The sequence below is a fragment of the Mus caroli genome, unplaced genomic scaffold (genome assembly GCF_978045245.1).
Source record: "Mus caroli unplaced genomic scaffold, Mus_caroli_1 scaffold_7, whole genome shotgun sequence".
In the NCBI taxonomy this organism is placed as follows: Eukaryota; Metazoa; Chordata; class Mammalia; order Rodentia; family Muridae; genus Mus; species Mus caroli.
Window position 1 is genome coordinate 89,912,495 of NW_028227262.1, and position 21,474 is coordinate 89,933,968.

At 40.7% G+C, this 21,474-nt stretch overlaps 1 protein-coding gene across 3 annotated transcripts in view; it reads left to right on the forward strand.

The window, feature by feature from the left end:
• Window positions 1–624: 624 nt before the first annotated feature.
• Fam13a (family with sequence similarity 13 member A) overlaps window positions 625–21,474 on the forward strand; it is a 90,226-nt gene continuing 69,376 nt past the window's right edge. For all 3 annotated transcript variants that reach the window (XM_029478400.2, XM_029478401.2, XM_021164985.3), the window contains exons 1-2: window positions 625–831; window positions 19,208–19,249. In XM_029478400.2, coding sequence (XP_029334260.1) covers window positions 803–831; window positions 19,208–19,249 — 71 coding nt within the window. In that variant the 5' untranslated portion in view covers window positions 625–802. The remainder of the gene's footprint in view (window positions 832–19,207; window positions 19,250–21,474) is intronic.

Below are 21,474 nucleotides of genomic sequence, written 5' to 3' on the forward strand. Positions count from 1 at the left end.
ACAGAAGGGCCACGCCAGTAGATGTTTTGATCTCCTGAAGACCTGAGTTCAGTTAGGGCACCTTGTCCTCTTCCCCTTGAGTGATGTCACCAGGAACTGCTCCCAACCTAGTGTAAATAAGTATCTGGGGAAGAAACTGTGGGTAGGGCAAGGGTTCAGGTATTTCATCTGGAAAAGCCTGGAACAATCTGGAAAAGCTTTCTCTGGCTACTGTTTGGGTAGTTTTTATTTGTTTATTTATTTTAGAAGAAAACAAACTACAGTCCAACTTGGGCCTCAAAAAAACAAAAAACAAACAAACAAACAAAACGGGACCTTAAGGGACGCTGTCTGTCCTTGACAATGCATTTCCTTGCAGGCTTTTCTTGCACTTTGAGCCATGCAGGATTGGGCTCCTCTGCAGTTATTGGTTGCTCTTCACAGACTGACAGACTTGTCTGGAACCTCTCAGAGGAAAGTTTCAGGTTGCTGGGGCTTGCCAAGCCCACTGAGCAGCGAGCAGAGCAAAGTGGGGTGGGGACAGAAGGAGGAGCGGGAGAAGCGGGAGGAGGATCAGGAGGAGGAGCAGCCTTTCACACTCCACTGCTCCGCCTCTGATTGGCTCTGGGTTTCAGCTGCTTCGCTGGAACAAAAGGTCAAAGTGGACTGCAGTGTAAATGTGGAGGCAGCCGATAAATATCCTTGCCTGCAGCTGGAGGTGGAGAAGCAGTGTCAGCTGCAGTGGGGTGTGTGTTCCGCGGGTCCTGCTCACAGGGCTTGACTGGAAGGCACTCAGGGATCCCGTGCAGATTCGCACACGAGGATGGCTTGTGAAATCATGCCGCTGCGAAGGTAGTGTTCTCTGCTTCTTATGCTGTTTGGTATTTTCTGGGCAGCGTACTTGGCCAGTGCTCTCGGCATCATTAGTAACAGGCTGCAAACCTTGCAGTCCGGTTCTGCACAGTGCTCTTTCCTCAGACCAGATAGAAACATTTAAATAGCGCACTTCTCTTTCACTGACACTTTTGTGTAGTTGCTCATGATTATTGGGTTCAGTTATACCTTCTTTTAATGGAAGTGTATTTAAGACAATACCTCTGCAACCCGAAGCAAAGCAAACTGAATGGGCTTCCTGGGTCTCCAGGCTGTTAGAGCACTTCAGTGGGCTCATAGATGGATCTGATTATCTGCTCTCTAGGCAAGGACTTTCTTCAGGTATATTGTAGTCATCGGAATAAAGGTTGAGGACAATGTTTTGCCTTGAATAATTCTAGGTAGATTGGTTACCCAAATGACGCTTAGAAAAAAAATAACAAAACAAAAACAAAAACAAAGACCAAAAAGGGAAAAAAATTGCTGTGTAAGAGTGATTGAGCACAGGGTTCTGGCTTTGCTTCTGAGGACTGTGATGGGGGTAGGGAGGGGGGGTGTCTCTCCGAGTCCTATAGAAGTAAATAAGGGTAACTAGCTGTAAATAGCCCTGGCTGTTAGGAAGTACACTGCTGGTGAAGTAGACCCGAGTGCTGAGTGCTGTGTGTTAAAGCCACTACAGAAATCACTGAGTCCTGTCCCCACAGAAAGCCTGAGCCGCCCAAGGTCACAGTTCATAGTTTAAAAACTTACCTGTGCTAATCATATGGTCACATCTGAATTGCAATTACTTAAGGAGAGTGACATTTGACTTCATATATATGTTTCATTTACAGTTTTCTATGGAAAATGGTATTGTCAAAAATCAGACAGTAATGGCAATTTATTGAAAATACTTAGATGAAATGAATTTACTGAAAAGAAACAATCCCATGTATATTTTGTTTGTGCTTTAACAACAGAAATATGATTTTAAAAGTGTATCATTTTTGGTAAAGAGGTTCCTGCAGGCTGGCTGTGGTGAGAGCCAGTGTGGTTGTTTTTCTTTTGCTGTCCTGACATGTCCACTGTAATAGGAACTTGATGTGGTGTTCAGAGTACCTTATCAGAGAATTGATACTTAATGCAGAAGGAAGTGCTGTGTAGAGTAATCTATAATTCTACATTGATTTGGTGGAAAATTCCCCATACTTGAAATTTCTAAGAGAACAAAACTAATGTACACTTTTTGGAGTTTTAATATCTAATTGTTAGGTTGGGAACTTTTGTCCTTCCAATGATGTCGGTCCTCAAGATCTCTAAGCAGGTTGTGTTTTAGATTAAAAAGTATTGGCCATTACTAAGCCCTGTTGTAGCTACACGATAATAGAATGCCTGCTATGTAGAGCAAAAGCGACCATGTGTGTTCCTGAAAACTATTTTACATTGTTGGTCACTATAGTGAAACTAGAAATCTCAGTGTGCATTGAAGAATGCTGAGTCATGACTTTTGTCTCTCTGGTCACTCCTCACCCGCTCACTGTGCACTCAATGTCCCCTTACTTCCAAGCTCCATGGCGGGGGTGATTAATCCCCTGGCAATCTTCACTTGCAGTTTATTTCTGCTTTTGATTATACACTTCTTGAAGACAGCGCCCAGGTGTGTATGATGAGGCTTTCTGCACAGAGGTCCCTTGTGAGCCTAAGTGTTTATGCCGACTCGCTCATGCTCTTGCAGGGTGTCTCTTCAGATCTCAGGCCAATGTCTTTGGCTGTTGTTCTCCATGTTTGTTACAGAAATGATCCCCATTGCTGAGGATCCCGTCCTCAAACTACCCAAAGGAGAGAGTTTATAGATTCGTGCAGGGTTTCAGTGCCAGAGTGCTTGAAACGGAATTGAAATAAATCGGTAAAATATTAGCTTTAAACAAGAAGTAAAGCAATTCATGGTGAATAGTGCATGGAAAATACTGGTGTGAATTCTAGTTAATGATTATAGCTTGTAGAAATCTATTGACAGCTGGTCCATGTAGTAATCTAACACTATGCTGCCTAACATTGGCACATAGCATATTTAATATCATGGCCTTATGGGAGGTATTCTTTTCAGTTTTGCCTGTTCAAACAAAACTTACAACACTGTTTAATGTTTTCTCCTTGATCAAACACTACTGCCCTGCCAGTGAGGAAATTAAGACACAGGTTCTGCTGTCCCACACTAGTGAGGACGCAGAAACATCACCAGGCAATTACAATGCCATGCGGTAAATTCTGTAATACACAGCAAGATTAGAGTAATAACAGATGCACCTCGATGGATATGTTTCACCCTGTGTTTTATTCAACCTCATCTACGTGTCTGATGTTATTAGAGGGTACACTTGTACTGTAATGTCTACCTAAGTTATAATTTCCACAGGTGACTTTTTAGCCTTCCTTTGCATACCTTCTGAAGGCGTGGGAGATATTTTGATACCACCGATGTATAACTGAGATGAGAATGCACACCAAGTTAAAGAGTGAGAATGATTTAAGGCACCTTGGTCCTCTTTCCAGTCTTCTGGTTTCTGTGGAGTTTCCAGCATAGGCTTGACTCGGACATGCGTGGGCTTCAGTGAGAGCTTTGTAGAGATTGAGTGTTCAAATTCTGTCCCTTTGTAAAATTCTCATTTCTTACACTTCATTTCAAATGACCTAAATTAAAAAGGAAGTCTTATTAGGTCCTTAAAAAAAATCAAATTGTGTCACATTTTTATTTTTTAAAGATTTTTATTTATTTTTTAATTTTTTGACAGACAGAGGTGTGCATGAACCTTTGGAGGTCAAAAAAAACAAAACAAAACAAAACAAAACAAAAACCATTGGATCCCCTGGGACTCGAGTTACACGTGATTAGGAGCTGGTAACCGAATGCCAATCCTCTGCCACCTCTTCCCCAGTTTTGTTTAAAGATTCTAAAATATTTATATCATTCTTACAGTTCATGATAAAACAACACTTTATGGTCTTCCCTATCTGTAAGGGTCTTTGAGATAAATAATATGAGGGGAGTAAGAATTGAAAAGAAAGTGAGATTTTCACCTTTGGTGACTAATGTGGTTGCATTTTTATCAGATCCCAAGTCAGCTGACAGCTCAGCTCTTTGAGAGATTCACCTTCAATCAGTGTTGCTTTCCCTGCAACAAGTAGGTATGGATCTCTACCAAAGTATTTCCTGAGAGAGATGCACCACAGCAGGCCCAGATACAAAGGCTGTATCGAGACTTTCACCAAATCACCTTTCAGAGCAGTACTTTGACTAGTTAGATTAACTTCCCAATAGCCCCTCAGTCAGTTTATCTCCACGAAGGGTGATATGGAAGATCATTAGTGTTTGGAATTTGGCTTCCTCTTTTAAATGTTCAGGCATCTTCATGCTTGGGTAAGCATCAGGTGCAAGCCTGTGTTGATTTACTAAGTGAGAGGTGGAGGTTCATAATGTCTATGGAAGCCTTGTTTTCATCATTTCATCCAGAATATTATAATAGCTTGAATATTAGTTTTCCAAGGGTGAAGCACGTAAGAAATCCAAGTTTCAGTGGACTTCAAAGAGGACTTAAAGCAACATAATTAATGATTCAACATTTAAAACTTTGCTGAAACTTCCTCTCAGTGGGACATATCTGGCCTGTAAATGTTTGTCTTACGGGTATCCTTCAGCAAGTGCATCAACATTGACAATGGGATGACATTTGAGTTCACTGGTAAAAACCTAAGTCACATGGATCCTGAGCTGCTGTGTGGTGTTAGAGAGCCCCCTGCTGCTTGTGGAGATGATGCCTAACTTGACTGGTTACTAACCACCCTGCCTGCCAGCCCAATATAAGGAGTTAAAGGCTACCTCACTTCAGACCTGTGTGGGCTGTATATCTGAATCTATTATTTATTGATGATATAGCCTGTATTTGATAGTAACAAACTTGAAAGAAAAACAGACCTATTCTCACTGCGTGATGACTTCCTTACCTGAAGAGCAGAAATGTTTGCCAATTACTCATATAAAGAAGGTAATTTGGCCAGACATAGTGGTACATACCTTTAACCCCAGCACTTGGGAGGTAGAGCACAGGAGGGTCTCTGTGAGTTCAAGGCCACCCTGGTCTGCATACTGAGCTCTGGTAGAGACAGAGATAATAATGAGATCTTTTGGCCCTTTCTCAAAAAACAAAACAAAACTCCTAAAGCAAGGATGTTGTTTTTCAGCATTTAGTGCTTGGGGTTGTACAAGTACAAGCACCTGAGTCAGGAACCTCGGCACTTGTGTTAAAAGCAGGGCATGGCTGTGTGTACATATAACCCAAGCTCTGGGAGACAAAGACTGCAAGTTCTGAGACCCTGACAACCAACCAGCTTGACTGAAAATAACCACCTATGGGATCAGTGAGAAACTCCACCTCAAAACGATAAGGCAGAGAGAACTGTTGATTCCTCATGATACCTGCTGTGTCCTATACTACGACTTCCACATTCATGCACACACTCACATTCAGCCCCTCTTTCTGTCTCTTTCTGCCTCTGTCTCTCCTTTCTTTCTGTCTCAGTATCTCCTCTCTGTCTCTCTCTATCTCTGTATCTGTCTCTCTGTCTGTGTCTTTCTCTCTCTGTTTTTCCTTTCTTTCTATCTTTGTCTCTCTCTATCACATGCCATACATAATGTGGATGAAGTTTGAAAACAGCAAAGGGAAAGAAGCCAATAATATGATGCTACATGTGATATAGCCGTACCATTCTGTTTACTTACCAGAGAAGAGAGGTCCACAGAAACAAGGGTATGAGAAAGCACCTAGCAAGGAGATGATACTGAAAGCTAAATAGTGGGTCTCTTTCTAGGTGATGAAAATGTCTACATTTGATGCACAATTCTGTGAATATGCTGAAAGCTATTGAGTCACATGCTCTAAATGGGTAAAATGTGTGATATGAAAGTGTTATATCTGCCGGGTGTGGTGGTGCATACCTTTAGTCCCAGCACTCGGGAGGCAGAGGCAGGTGGATTTCAGAGTTCAAGGCCAGCCTGGTCTACAAAGTGAGTTCCAGGACAGCCAGGGCTATACAGAAAAACCCTGTCTCAAAAAAACAAAACAAAACAAAAAAAGTGTTATATCAATAAATCTGACTGAAAGTTCTTTTTAGTTCCTTTAACTTTTTTTCTAGTGCTTCTTAAGGGAAGGCTAGTAGGTCATTAAGAAGTTTCCATATAATACAGACTATTGGCAGTTGATTCTCATTGCCACAAGGGAATATATGTGCACAGGAATGAAACAGGTGAAAAGATTTTGTGTTCCAAGGAATTTAGTTTGATGTTTTGTGTGTATGTGTGTGTGTGTGTGTGTGTGTGTGTTTGTGTGTGATAGAGAGTTCTCAGTTCCTTTTTATGGCTGAATATTAATTCTGATGTAAGTATATCAAATTTTGGTAATCCATTCTATAGTTCATGGATCTTTCCTCCTTTTCTTCATAATGTTTAAATATTTAATTGTTTTTTGTTTTTATTATTTGACAGTTTCATATATTTGTATAACGAATTTTTTTAATATTTCTATTAGGTATTTTCCTCATTTACATTTCCAATGCTATCCCAAAAGTCCCCCATACTCTCCCCCCCACTCCCCTACCCACCCATTCCCACTTTTTGGCCCTGGCGTTCCCCTGTACTGGGGCATATAAAGTTTGCAAGTCCAATGGGCCTCTTTCCATTGATGGCCGACTAGGCCATCTTTCGATACATATGCAGCTAGAGTCAAGAGCTCCAGGGTACTGATTAGTTCATATTGTTGTTCCTCCTATAGGGTTGCAGATCCCTTTAGCTCCTTGGGTACTTTCTCTAGCTCCTCCATTGGGAGCCCTGTGATCCATCCAATAGCTGACTGTGAGCATCCACTTCTGTGTTTGCTAGCCCCGGGCATAGTCTCACAAGAGACAGCTCTATCTGGGTCCTTTCAGCAAAATCTTGTGAGTGTATGCAATGGTGTCAGCGTTTGGAAGCTGATTATGGGATGGATCCCCGGATATGGCAGTCTCTAGATGGTCCATCCTTTTGTCTCAGCTCCAAACTTTGTCTCTGTAACTCCTTCCATGGGTGTTTTGTTCCCACATAATTCCAAAGGATTTCCATTACAAATGGCAGAAATATTTATACCAAAATATTATAAATAATGTATCCAGTTAATTGTTATATGCATATATCGTTACAAAGGAAACACATTTGGAAGGTTACCTCTATTAGAATACTCCAATATTTTCCCTAAGCAGGTTTTAGTGCATTTCCTGTAAGTATTATAACTGTTGATTTAGAAAAAAACAAAAGCACTATTTTATATGCTTATCAAAATTTGAGGTTCTCTTCCAGTTCTTTCTATGTTATATGATAATAATGGGTGAGCTTGTTTTATAGCCATCTGGAACTATTTCTACTTTGTTGTGTTATAACATAAGGAAGACTTGTTCAAAAGAGCTAATGCGTGTGGGGGAGTACTTAGTCTAAGTACTTCCATTCATTGTAAAGGAAACCTTTCAGAACTATGTGGAGAACAACTCCTCTCATTCCTAGTACAGGAGCACTGTTTTGTAGTGGGAAAAACTCTTCATCATCAACATGAGTAATCAGCTAGAGACTTGGAGAGGCTTAGGAGCTGGGTTCCATTCGACTTCATTTATTCTCTTCAATAGACACACCAAAATGGGACTCCTAATTCCAAATTGTATGACGTGTTTTCAGAGTGCACAACCTGGTAGGTTCACTGGAGGAGATTGCAGCATTCACTTTACACATGAGGATGGCAGGTAAACTTTATTGGAACCTAGAATACATTCATACACTTTAAAAGTTCTGAGTGACTCTCTTGACCTATGTGATTTTTTTTTTTTCTGGCACAGATTTGCCTGTATGTCTTCACATTTAATATTCCTTCCAAATTCCACATTGTCACCTTGAGACTACACTCTAAAACCAGTTTGGCCTCCTTCATTGACAGCAGATTTATAATTAGTATTGCCAAACTAGCAAATACTGTATCCCAGGAACAAAATCAACCATTTCTGTGCACGTTTTAAGATCAAATACATTGTAATCTCATACAAATCTTCCCAAACACAAGTTGATTTAGTCTCAACTTGAAAAAGATGTGTTAGTGGGAAGAGTGGGCCTGGTCAACTGTCGTTAAAAGATAAGTGGCATCCTCAGAGGGTTGTGGGGTGTTTTTGGGTTTTTTTTGTTGTTGTTGTTGTTTTTTGTTTTTTAAGTTGGAGCACCTATGTAATTAAATAGGAATAGAGAGTGGGAGGGGTTGAGAGTTGAGAGCGAAAGTTCCTAAGGCCTGGGCTTTGGAATGCATAAAATAGAAATAAAGAATAAAACTCAGAAAACAGCTTTACCAAGAACTAACATGAAGAGCTAGATAGACTTGGTCACATCACACAGAATGAATGGAGCTAACACAAAGGACAAATGGCTTTGCAAAGGCAGTAATCAAAATGAGGACACAAAAAATTTTACTGCACTGTCAAGGTGAAAATGAGCCCTGAAACCAAGTTAGGAACCAGACTCTGTCCAGAACACACCACTCACGCCATCACACACTGCACAGACCACTCACATACATACACACACTGTACAAACTACTTCACACACTGCACCGACTACACACACCCTCACACACTGCACAGACCAATCACACCCTCACACACTGCACAGACCATTCACACACTCACACATTGCACAGACCACTCATACCATCACACACTGCACAGACCACCCACACCATCATATACTGCACAGACCAATCACACCCTCACACACTGCACAGACCATTCACACACTCACACACTGCACAAACCACCCACACCATCACACACTGCACAGACCACCCACATACATACACACACTGCACCGACTACACACACCCTCACACACTGCACAGACCATTCACACACTCACACACTGCACAAACCACCCACACCATCACACACTGCACAGACCAATTATACCCTCACATACAGAGCAGACAACTCACACTCTCACATACTGAGCAGACCAGTCACACCCTCACACACTGCACAGACCACTTACACACTGTGATGTTTTTCTAAGTGACTTTATCATTTGACTGTGATTGATTCGAGTCATTGCTGCTACTTTCCTTTGAGGATGCCTGAGGAGTGAAGGAGACAGTGTGTATAAACTCTCAGCACACAAGCCTGGTCTGTGGTGAGCTTTCAGTCAGCAATGGTTGCCTAGCCCTGCCTGTGGGTTTTGTGACGCTTGCCATTGCATCTTAGGAGCCTGTCTGTCTTTAGCACTTGTCAATGGTAGCAAATAGTAGTCTTTCAAAATGAGTGCCTGTGCAGGTCAGTGCAGAGCTCACACTTTTCCCCCTGTGCTGCTTAAGCCTAGTTCAGAATCACAATACTGCTTCAAGTTACCTGGGCAATCCTCCCCAGGAGGGAAGGACAGCAGGGAGGAAGGGATGAGGGGCAGTGACTGAGAGAATGATTGGCAGCACTTTCTGCACATCTATCATCATCTCCAAACCTCCCACATGCAGATTTCACCATTTGCAAGATTATAAACCTATTAAAGCTCTGTTAACAAATCATTGAAGTTTTGCACTAATAGTAAAAATTGGCAGAACTTATTCTTTCCATCTTCTCTCTGAAAATATCCACCTACTGTTTTGTTTCAGTGACTAGAGTTGAATCTATTTTAACTTAATAACTAATGTTCTAAAAATATTTGCCTATCAACTAAGCTCAGCTGTTGGTGATAAAGTTTCTACTGGGTTTTGTACTCTAGCTTACTGCCTCACTGAGGGGATCTTTGTATTATGACAGAAGAACAGCAGCCATCACACTCATGGCCAAGGCCTCAATGGCACATAAAATCTTCTAGCTGCATTGAAAACCACTTTGAAATAAACTAAGAATTTCTTTAAGTTCCAAACAACCTTTGGATTTTCAGTAAAATGAAATTGCTTTCTTTTCCTGTTCTCAAGCCAGAACAAATACTGGTGAGGCCATATTCAAACATTACCTTTCTGAATATACCCTCTTCTGGGTTCTCCACACACCACAGGGTAGTGTTTACATTGCAGGTGTAATGACAGAACTCCTGCCTCTAATTGTACAGTTGGAGAAAAGACACTGCTTTCTTTTCCTTAAGTAAGGATGGAAGGAAACCAGACTACACTCCAATCCAACTAACTTTTGCAAAGAAAAGGACAAGACCATTTAAAGTAGTCAGCCTACAGATTACTGGGAGTGTTCTAATTGTCTAAATTGATCTCACAAATGATAAACAGTGTACATCTTAAAAATATTTAACAAAAGTTTTGTTTGAACAGTTGCCAAATCTCAATGCTGTTTCTATTCAGCAGCCATTTACTGGGCAGTATACTAGGCACCTGGCTAGGTGCTGGAGCACCAAGATAAAGACACATCCCTGTGGTGAGACAAACTTGAGAACCGACTTACACCACTGTGCCCTGTTGTGAAGCTCTGAGCAGTGTCTGGGAACCTGTTGCTGAAGAAGCAGCTCCCTTCCAGGGTCCTGGCAAAGTCTTCCCAGGTTAGATGGCCCTTGAGATAAAACTCAAAACGTTCAGTAAGCAGAGAGAGGTGTGGGGTGAGAAGGAGGAGTAATGTGTGCAAGAGGAGAAGGTTACAAAGTCCTGTGAGAAAAGTCTTGTTCCAGAAGCACAAAGGGCTGAAGTGGGAGGAATTCAATGTGCCAGGCTTCAGTTTTTGGATTTTACCCAGATGAAGAGGGGAAGCAGAAAAGGCTGAGGGTGAATTAGCCTGGACAGCAGGGGCTGAGTAGTGCCACTATGGAGGAGTGCTGGGAAACTAGACCAGAAGCAATAGACGTGGAGAAGCTATGAAAGAAGGAGGAGGAATGCATGCATGAAGCTTAGTGACTGAACAAAGAGTGGAGAAAGAAACTTTCCAAAGAACAGTTGGCTTGTTAATGCGATCTAAAGACTGTACCAAGAGTGAGAGGTCCTGTTGTGTTGTGGCTTGTAAACAAGTCTCAGCTCAGGCGCCTGGGAGAAAAGTGTCAAGCCAGTTAGCAGGTAGCTGTGGTTTACATTCCACCTTCTAAGCAGAAGGAGAGATGCAAAGGAAATAGAAAAGACACTTCTACCTCCCCCCTCCTGGATAAGAGTTCTACTCCCTTCCTGTTGCATGCAGCTACCCTCAACCCCGCTCAATTCCTTAGCCATTGCAAGCTGTTAAACAGACAACCAGAGCTAAACAGATTGTGAGGGAATAGAATAAAACTGGAATAGAATGAGACAATTCTTAGTTCCTTATAGAAGTAATAAATCATTCTTTGATTATTTTTTAATACAACGTCTTGCCCAAGCTGCCCTCAAACTTCTTATGTAGAAAAGTCTTGAGCTGCTGATCCTGACTACACTTTCCTGAGTGATGGAATTGTAGGCATGTGCTGTCTGTCACCGCTGACTTTATTCATGTCACACAGTATACAAGGAACTCTCAGCCATAACCTGATGGCACTCATAAGGCCAGTTAATAAGTCAGGATGCTCATTTTGCATACTTCTACTTTATATTTCTACAACTGTTTTACAACCCATGGAACATACCCAAGCAAAGTAAGAACTTGATGGCATTTGTGTCAGAGTATGTATGTGAATGTGTAATGTAGGAAACTTGTGAGAGTAGTTCAGCAGAGTAAGCACCTTGGTGAGTCTTTTTTTTTTTTAATATTTTTTTATTATGTATTTTCCTCAATTACATTTCCAATGCTATCCCAAAAGTCCCCCATACCCTCCCCCCCCCCCCACTTCCCTACCCACCCATTCCCATTTTTTTTTTTTTTTGGCCCTGGCTTTCCCCTGTACTGGGGCATATAAAGTTTGCGTGTCCAATCGGCCTCTCTTTCCAGTGATGGCCGACTAGGCCATCTTTTGATACATATGCAGCTAGAGTCAAGAGCTCCGGGTACTGGTTAGTTCATAATGTTGTTGCACCTACAGGGTTGCAGATCTCTTTACCTCCTTGGATACTTTCTCTAGCTCCTCCATTGGGGGCCCTGTGATCCATCCAATAGCTAACTGTGAGCATCCACTTCTGTGTTTGCTAGGCCCCGGCCTAGTCTCACAAGAGACAGCTATATCAGGATCCTTTCAGCAAACACTTGCTAGTGTATGCAATGGTGCCATAGTTTGGAGGCTAATTATGGGATGGATCCCTGGATATGGTAGTCTCTAGATGGTCCATCCTTTCGTCACAGCTCCAAACTTTGTCTCTGTAACTCCTTCCATGGGTGATTGTTTCCAATTCTAAGAAGGGGCAAAGTGTCCACACTTTGGTCTTCTTTCTTCTTCAGTTTCATGTGTTTTGCAAATTGTATCTTATATCTTGGTATACTAAGTTTCTGGGCTAATATCCACTTATCAGTGAGTACATATCATTTGAGTTCTTTTGTGATTGTGTTACCTCACTCAGGATGATGCCCTCCAGGTCCAACCATTTGCCTAGGAATTTCATAAATTCATTCTTTTTAATAGCTGAGTAGTACTCCATTGTGTAAATGTACCACATTTGGTGAGTCTTAAGTACACACTTGGAAGAGAAATCTAGTGTCTGTGTGATCCCTGGGGAAAACTTATCTTGTCTTTGAGCATTCCCCTTTTTGCAAAGTCGGGCACATTCCAATTAAGAAGAACTTGAAAACAAATAAGCAAACAAAAGAACAAATATTTTAGTTAGTATACAGGTTATGAGGACTGATGTAACTAAGTATCACAGCCCCCAGGAGCTGAGAATGGCAGAAGTGTATTGTCCTAGAGTTCCAAAGATCTGTAGACCTGTGGTTTGCTGGCCAGTCCCTCAGCAGAAGCGAGGCAGTGGTGTATACTAGGTCTCTTTTCCCTTACTGCAAGAAGACCTTTCCACACCATTTTTCCTTTATTCATGTTTCCCTTCTTCTGTAATGACACAGGCATGCCCACTCAACAACTCAAGGCTTAATGGCTATATGTCAACTTGATTGCCATCTCAAGTCCCAATTTCTACACACGGTCACATCCTGAAGTTCAGGACTTCTGTATGTATTTTCAAAGTCCAAAGTCGTGAATTACACACACACACACACACTTCAGATTTCCACCCACAGTAAAGAAAACAGTAGCTCTCCCTGGGGTTTAGCTAACTGGCAGAGTGCTTGCTAAGCTCAGGAACCCAGTCTCTATGTTCTGATGGAGTACCACCAGAGGGGAAGGTGGGGAGAAGGATAAGGGGGAAAGGAAGAGGAGGAGGAAGATGACAATGAGGAGAAAAAGGAAGAAGAAGAAAAAGGAGGAGGAGGAGAAAGTCTTTCCTATGCTATTGAAATAAAAAAAAAATCTTAAATCTTGGAAAGTATTTTGTTCCTCCATTTTGCTAGACAGATAACGCCATTCAGCATTGGTTAAGCTCCCTCATATTTGCACTTCTTCCTTGGTCAAAGAAAGCCATTACTCCTTGGAAGAAGGTAACTTGTGTTTAGATGGGCTGTGTGTGTTGCATTCTTAGTAAAAACACAGGTGGAAAACTGAAAAGTTGCTGCTTAGGCTTAAGACAAAATCGTAAACAACTCCTCAAATTACAGGCACCAACGTTTAGCTACAAACTGATGGTAAACTTTTATACTCATTTTCCAAAAAGCATCGGGACTTGAGTGTGCTTTTTTTGTGTTGTTTGTTTTCTGTACTTGAGTGGGATCAACCTCAAAATCTAAACAGCAGAACAACATTGGGCTCCTGACCGCCCCATTGTCATGGCCTGTGGTCATTGTCCAAGAGAAGACAAACAAAGGCCGCTCAAGCACAGCACTTCAGAAGAGGACAGAGAGAAAGCTAGCATCACTTCCTTCCTGTTCTCAAAGAAGACTTCTCTGAGTAGCACTTGGTGGGGAGCCTCCGGAAAAATCTGTGTTCCTGAAAGATTTGCTTAATGCTCCATTTTCACTTGCAGTTCAGTTCCTCTTCCACCTTTGCCCATTTTCTTTAAATCCTCACAAATGGTTTTCCTCATTTCTAGAAAGAGTGGAACCCAATTCTTACCATTTCAGTATCCAAGAAACACTTTAAAAAAATCTCCAGTCTTAACTTAATTGAGACTACATTTAAAGAGTGAAGATGAATATGTAAATTATGTTAATTTTCCAGTAATCAGCCACTTTAAGAGATTAGAAAGTAGAATATTTTGGATTGCTTGTGTTAACATTCAATTTTGACACTGAGTGGGACAGCAGTTTGGAAATGCATCTGAATACCCTATTCTGGGAATTCTCCCAACAGCTTTTAGGTTTTGGTTTGGCTTATTTGGTTGGTTGGTTTGGTTTTTGGTTTGTTTGTTTGTTTCCCACATAAAACACCATGCTGTTTCTGTTTCTAGTTAGCTTACTATCTAGTGATCTGGATAGACACTGCATTCTGTGGTTCCAAAGCTCATGAAAAGATTCCAAGGGTGGGTGCCATTTACGTATATGATTCATCAATGCTGGCCATAGTAAGTGAGCCCACTGACTACGTAGTGAGAAGAGTCCACTAAAACCCTGATATCTGAGTTATTGCCACTCCAGTTGTAACTTCTTAGATGTGGACTTTTGGGGTCTGTGCTAAACATTCTCCCCACAGCAGCTGTTTTAAGAAACTATACACCTTTAAGCACCTCCTTGTGTTACATGAATAGCAGAAGAAAAAAAAAAAACCCAACAACAACAACAATGAAAAGAACAAATAAATCCCAAACTGTCCAAACTGTTAGAGCTTGTCACTGCACAGCCTTACAGCCCAGCTCTCTTCTTCATCCACACACCACACATGGCGTGGCGTATGTGCTTGTTTTTCAAACTTAAAAGTGAATCAGAATTCTAAGTTTAGAATCCAAGCAAAGGATTATACTTAATTTAGAACTTAAGTGAAGTCATTCAGTGTCTTTGGACATGACTAAGACTGTCAGAAAATGAACATAGGTCAGGAATTTATCTAAGTAGTTTGGGGCCAAGGACAAAAATGCATTTGTTTTAACAACTGTATAGAATTAATGATCTTTAGAGTGTTTCCCATTCTGAACTATAAATTTTGTGAAACAGTTCATTTTCTTGGTGCTGTGAAAAAGCACTATCCTTGGTGGGTTTTGACTTAGAGTGACTTCCAAAGTCAGGGTAGCTAATTATTCTTCAAAGTTAACTGATTTGATTAATTTAAAATCTGTGATTTAGTTGTTTCAAATGCACAACTTTATCAAAAATTATATAGCTATGCCCCAGGCAAGAGCAATTCTAAAGAGCAAAAAGGAAGAAATATGTTCATTATTTAATCAATTTGAGTTATTTACCCTCATTTTCTTTTCATATTTTGTTTCTCCATACATGGATTGCATTCTGATATATACTAGTTATCCATAAAATGTAACGTAAAGTCTACTTCATTTTATTTTAATTTCTTTTTAGAACACTTAAAAACTGATCAAAGTGACAGCATTATGATTTGTAGTTTCTGACTTCATGCCTCACTGATGAATTTACTTTGTGCCAACATAGCCTAAAACAATGTTAGCTTATGATCTAAACCTGTGTTTCCATCATGAGACATTCTTGGACTGGCATGACGGCCCACACCTTTAATACCAGTTCCAGGCAGGCATTCAAACATCCAAACCACATCCCTGGCCCACGATAAGCTATTTTGATAATTAAAATCAATTAGAAGACAATTAAGGACCAAAACAGGTTGGGGAATAAAAATAAATTGTACTCAGCACTAGCCAGTTATTGATAGAGTAATATTGGGGTGTGTTTGAGAACAGCAGGGTTTTTCCTCAAAGGCTAGGAGCCAAGAAATCAGAATGACCACCTAAGTAGCTCAAGGCCAATAGCTTTCAGGTTCTTATCTAGAGACTTTAGAGAATGAACGTTGAGAACCATTTAGAAAGAAGTTTTTATAGATTCATAGTAGGAACTTAAGAGAAAGTGAATGCAGAGTTCCTGTAAGCAGGAAGGGTCTCTGAGCATAGGACACCATTAAGCTGCTAGTTCTGGGGACATTTTTAAATAATCTATGGTAGGCACTGAACTGAACCATAGGGAGAGAATGAGCTGGTCAGTTTGGATGGCCCAGCCATCAGGTATCCAGTGCTTCTGCCCAGTTCCCAGTCACAATCTCACATACAGCTTCCAGCCAAGAGATAAAGACAACACAGCCAAGAACTAGCATCCTCAGCCTCCACCAAGAAAAGTCTCTGCACTACTGCTTTGGGGTCTCTTCCCTACCTGTCTAGTCTTCTACACTCATTGTTGCCTGGATGAGTTATGCCCCTACTTTGAGCATACTTTTCTGAATAAATGAGGGCAAGTAAAGTGAGAATCTCTATGAGGATCCAAAGGCAATAAGTAATTCATTGCATTTGTGTGGAAGGTATGTACAGGGAGAAAAAGGAGAAAGAGGAGGAGAAGGAGGAAGAGGAGGAGAAAGAGGAAGAGGAGGAGGAAGAGGAGGGGGAGGGGGAGGAGGAGGGGAGAAGGAGGAGGAGGAGGGAAAGGAGACTGCCTCTGTTTGCTACAAAGTAGTGTAGCACTCACCTAACTACAAAGACATCAGTGGAAGGCACAGGAAGACAACTTTGTTCAGAGTCCTGTGCTATCTGGCAACATGGCCCAGCACAGCTATGTGCTCAAAACCAAATGTGGCTCAAAACCAAATCATAAGCTTACTTAAAATTGAGTTTTTCTGTGATTGATATTTTAATTCCAACGCTGTATTCCCATGTAAACTTTGTAGATAACAATGTCTTAAAACATTGTCAGAGGTTGGAATGCTTGCAAACTTTTAGCACTTAAAAAACAAACAAATATGACTGATTTAATGCCCACAAAAGTGCAATATGCTAAGCATGCCAATTCACTGTAAGTTGTTTTATGTTAGTGTTAACAGCTCTCACTTCAAAACACAAGGCAATATTCCTCTCCTGTGACATGAAATCATTGCAGGTTTATACTGGCAGCTTTCTTGGCACAATGTTGGCCATAATGTCTCCTTGATACAGAGTCCTTGCTTAGAGAACAAGTCCAATTGTTTTGTCAAGCGTATTCTAGGAATACTTTGAAGTCAAACGTGTAAATTTCTTGTGAGGTTAGCTTAAAGTAGTTGCTCCCTACAAAACCATTGCTTCAAATAGCTTCATGCCAGCCAAGCTGAATATTTATTTCTCAGAAGTGATCACCTCTAACTCTTAAATGTTACGGCTGAACAGTACCAGCCTTACCCCTAGCTCATCCACATTATTCTGCAATGAAGTGATGCATCACCTCTCATATGGGAAGAATTAGCATAGCTAATTTATGCCTGTGTATATGAATGCATGTTCTATGAAACATAGGTATTATTAACAACATGGGCAAGAGAACATCCAAACAAGATTAAAATTGCAAACCAAAAATCATAGGAGATTGAAAAATAGTGTGTCAAATTATACATGCCCAAGTCTAGCTAGAATGTAACATTTTCCAACTCTTAGGACAATGTGTGTGTTTGAGTTTGTGTGTGTGTGTATATGTGAGAGAGAGAGAGAGACAGACAGACAGACAGTGTATGTGTGTGTCTCTGTGTGTATGTGTGTGTGTGTGTGTGAGAGAGAGAGAGAGAGAGAGAGAAGAGAGCGAGAAAAGAGAGAGAGGGACAAGTATGTATGTGAGAGATTATATCACTGAAGTAAGATCTTGTTTACTTCCAGTTTAGTATTGCCACTTGAATCCAACATTTCCATTTTCATGAGTTATGCTTAAGAAATTGAGTTAGCAGGAGAAACTCACTTTGTGCTTTTATAATTAAAGGTAGTTTACTAGAAGAAAAGCATGTTAAAGAAAATGTTCGCATGTATTTTACATATAAAATTAAATGTTTTTTTTTAAGCTTCCTATTATTTCCATCTTGTTTGAGGGACTTAAACTGTGTTGAAACTTTGTCCTCTCCTGTTATCCCTATCAGATTATACTTGTGGGTCTGAGTCCCACCTCACCACTGGGCGTAGCCACTGGGGAGGCAAAACGGGGAGCCAGGTGCTGAGCTTCAGGGAAACACCAATATACCAATATGATGCTCCAGGGTAGAAAAATGCAGGCTGAGATGTGAGAAAGCTGAAGTTGGTATTCCCTGGCTTCTGGACTCCCAGCCGGAATGAAATGTTGGGGGTCCACACCCTCTACGAGGTCGGGACCAGGTGCTCCCAAACTCCTGGACATTTATGCTCCAATGGGTCTTGATGAGTTCAGTGGAGAGTCAGAGGCCCTAGCCCAGGGCTGGGGGTGAGGGACCGGGGGAGGGAATGGGAGCTCTAGATTTGCTCATCAGTGAAGGTCCTTAGCTTTTCGGCTGTTATGGCCGGGAGCACAGATGGCCCGACTATGGGAGATTTCTGCAGCAGCTCTGTAGGTGAAGGCCTGCTCCATGATCCCCATGGTGGTTCTCAATGAAAGAAACAGTCCTTAGTTCCAAACTCTTTATTGACCATTCATTGTGGAAAATGGATGCTTACCATACTAACTTCTCAGGGTGGACCCGAGATTAGATCCTTTTGCTAGGAGGAATGTCCGAGAAGGGAAGCTTACTGGTTAAACTCCCAGGGTCTCTAGGTACTTCATTAGCATTGAGAACTCTGTTCTGGGCCTACCTGACCAGAGGTTCCATTTGCATATGTGGGAAGTGTGGCACATGTTCCAGGCCAGGAATTTGGCAGGGAGCAGGGAGGTACCTACCATCTCAGGTGTGCAACCACAAGTTTCTGGGGTCTCAACCCACTCTACCCACCAAGCTTCCTGGCATGGTTTTCTCTCCCACAATACTTAGTAGAGCAACCCCAGAAGAACAAATACCATGAGATTTAGCTCAGAGGAATGAGCTTTTCACTTCCAGGAAATCAGTCTTGTAAGTATCCTGCACTAAACAGAAGTATGTCATCGTTTATCTTACTTTTACAATTAACGTTGCAAAAATAATTGTCTGCCATCATTTATAAGGGTTGTGTGTCATATGAGTATCTAGTTAGACTTGTTGGAAAATATGGTAAAAAGCTGCTTCTGGAAGTGTGATGTAAAACACTTTAGTGTTAGTAAACTTACAGAGAACCATCTTATCGGAGAATACATCTGATGACCTGGCTTCTTTGAAGAAGTCATTCATGCTGGTTAGATCCTAGGGAGAGTGTTTTGTTAACTTGAATCTAATATACGATCAGCAGTAATATGTCACTATTTGTGACAGGTAAAACAGAGTTTTAGTAAAATATAGATGTTGTATTAATAGAAGTTATATTAATACACATGTGTTTCCTTTTAGCTCACAAGAAGATGAAAGACCTTTATCACCTTTCTATCTGAGGTATGTATTAATTGATTGTGTCTTATTTTGATCTGCTATAAAACATAGAAGTGAGTTAAGATTCCCTTGGGTTTGTTTGTCCATTTTATTTTATTTTCCTTTCTTCTTTTTTCTTCTGTTTTTTGTGACAGCCTCATATGTCCCAGGTCGTTCTGCAGCTCACTATGCAGGTGAAGCTAACCTTGAACTTTAGATCTTCCTGCTTTTATCTCTGGAGTTCCTAGATTACAAGCATACAGCATCACATTTGGTTTTGTGTGGTGCTTGGGGAATTATTTTTGATATTTAATACAATTAAAAGACTCAAATAAGATTTCTATTATAAATTCAGAATTTAATTATCAGAAGTGCCTGATGCTAAAGTAGGAACCTAAATTTTAAAACCTAGCCAGGCATGAAACCCAGCTGGAGAATGTTATTTTTATACACAAGGCCCTAGGCTCAGTCTCAGCACCACAGGCACAAATACAGAGATCTAGTGTGTGTGTGTGTGTGTGTGTGCGTGTGCGTGTGCGTGTGCGTGTGTGTGTGTGTGTGTAAACAGTCCCCACCACCCTGAAAAAGCCTTGGATTATGGATTATGTTTGCTCATTTTCTGGGCAGTAGTGGAAGAATAAACTAAATATTCTATAAGCTTCTGGAGCTCAGGATTGTTTATTAGCATTTACAAGTCCAGAGTAACAACTATTAGTAGCAGCAGGTCAAGTTAACAGAATTTAGGACAGAAGTAACGTGATGTCACCAGTGACTGGGCACCTGCCATGTCCTTGGGATGTTTTATATTTTCTGTTCGAGCCACCTGACTGAAATCTAGAACCAAGTCTTCCTTATTGCATTTCTGGCCTAAATATCCTCCCACTTCAAAGGCCTCTAAAATATGCTAGAACAGCGGTTCTCAACATTACTCATGCTGTGACTCTTTAATACAATCCGTCATGTTATGGTAACCCCCAACCATAAAATTATTTTGTTGCTACTTCATAATTTTTTTTCTTAATTTTTCTACTGTCATGAATAATGTATAATGTATATATTGATGAATATATATAGTGAATAATGAATAATGTAAATCTCCTAGTATACAGGATGTCTGATAGGTGACCAATGTGAAAGGGTCATTTGACTCACAAAGGAGTTACAAACCATAAACTGAGAACCACTGTCATAGAATATCATACAACCACACAAACTAAAAATGCTGTCCATTTTACTCTTGCCTTACTTTTAAAGTCTACATTTTAAAGACACACAAAACATAGGTTTTTATATCTACTTATTATTTATTTACCTAAACTAATTTTTTTCAGTCATCACAAAGTTAGAATTAGACTTTATTTTAACCACCAATAGTTTAGACATATGTCACAGAATGCCAGGTACAGTCAAATGACTAATTTCCCCAGTGTTTGGCCCTTCAACACACTGTGTACCTGGTTTCAGGCTGAGATAGCCTATTAGTCTGTTGTTGTTGTTGTTGTTGTTGTTGTTGTTGTTTTCTATTTTGTTTTTAAATCCTGGTTTCATCCAAACTAAATCTGTACATTCTGATCATGGTTAATGTCAGCTGTGCAGTCACTGTGGGCATATTAGGGTGGCATCCCAGAGTCTGTAGTTACTCTGTGATCATTATGTAAACATGGGTGGTAATATCAAAGTGATTACTGTCTAGTAAGAGAAATTAAGCTTCACAGAGCTCAGGACTGAATCACTAGGCCATGCACCTAAGCCTTTCTCCGACGTTTCTAATCCTGTAACTCTAAGTGAGAACAATTTATGCTTTAAGTAGTATTTAATGATAATTTTATGTTTGCTATATTTAAGGTAAATGGCAAAAATAGGCCTAAGTCTTCAAAGATATATACTTGTGTACAGTATAAAGCTGTGAATTTTTCTCTCATCTAGACTAGAATATGTCTTTAATACTGTCTGTAAAAAGAAATTCTAGATTGGTAGACTGAAGGTAAAATAAAGGGGCTGAGGAGATGCCTCAATGGTTAAGAGCTGCTCTTCCAGCGGGCCTGAGTCTGACTCCAGAGTCTGCATGGTAGTTCCCAACAGTCTGTACTCTCAATTTCAAGGGATCAGATACCTCCTTCTGGCTTCCCAGGGCACCAGGCACAGGACAGAAACACATATATGTACAGGCAAAACATCCACACACGTAAAATAAAAATAAATTTAAAGCAAAAAATTTTAGAAAGAAAGTAAATGAGAGTGAAAAACAG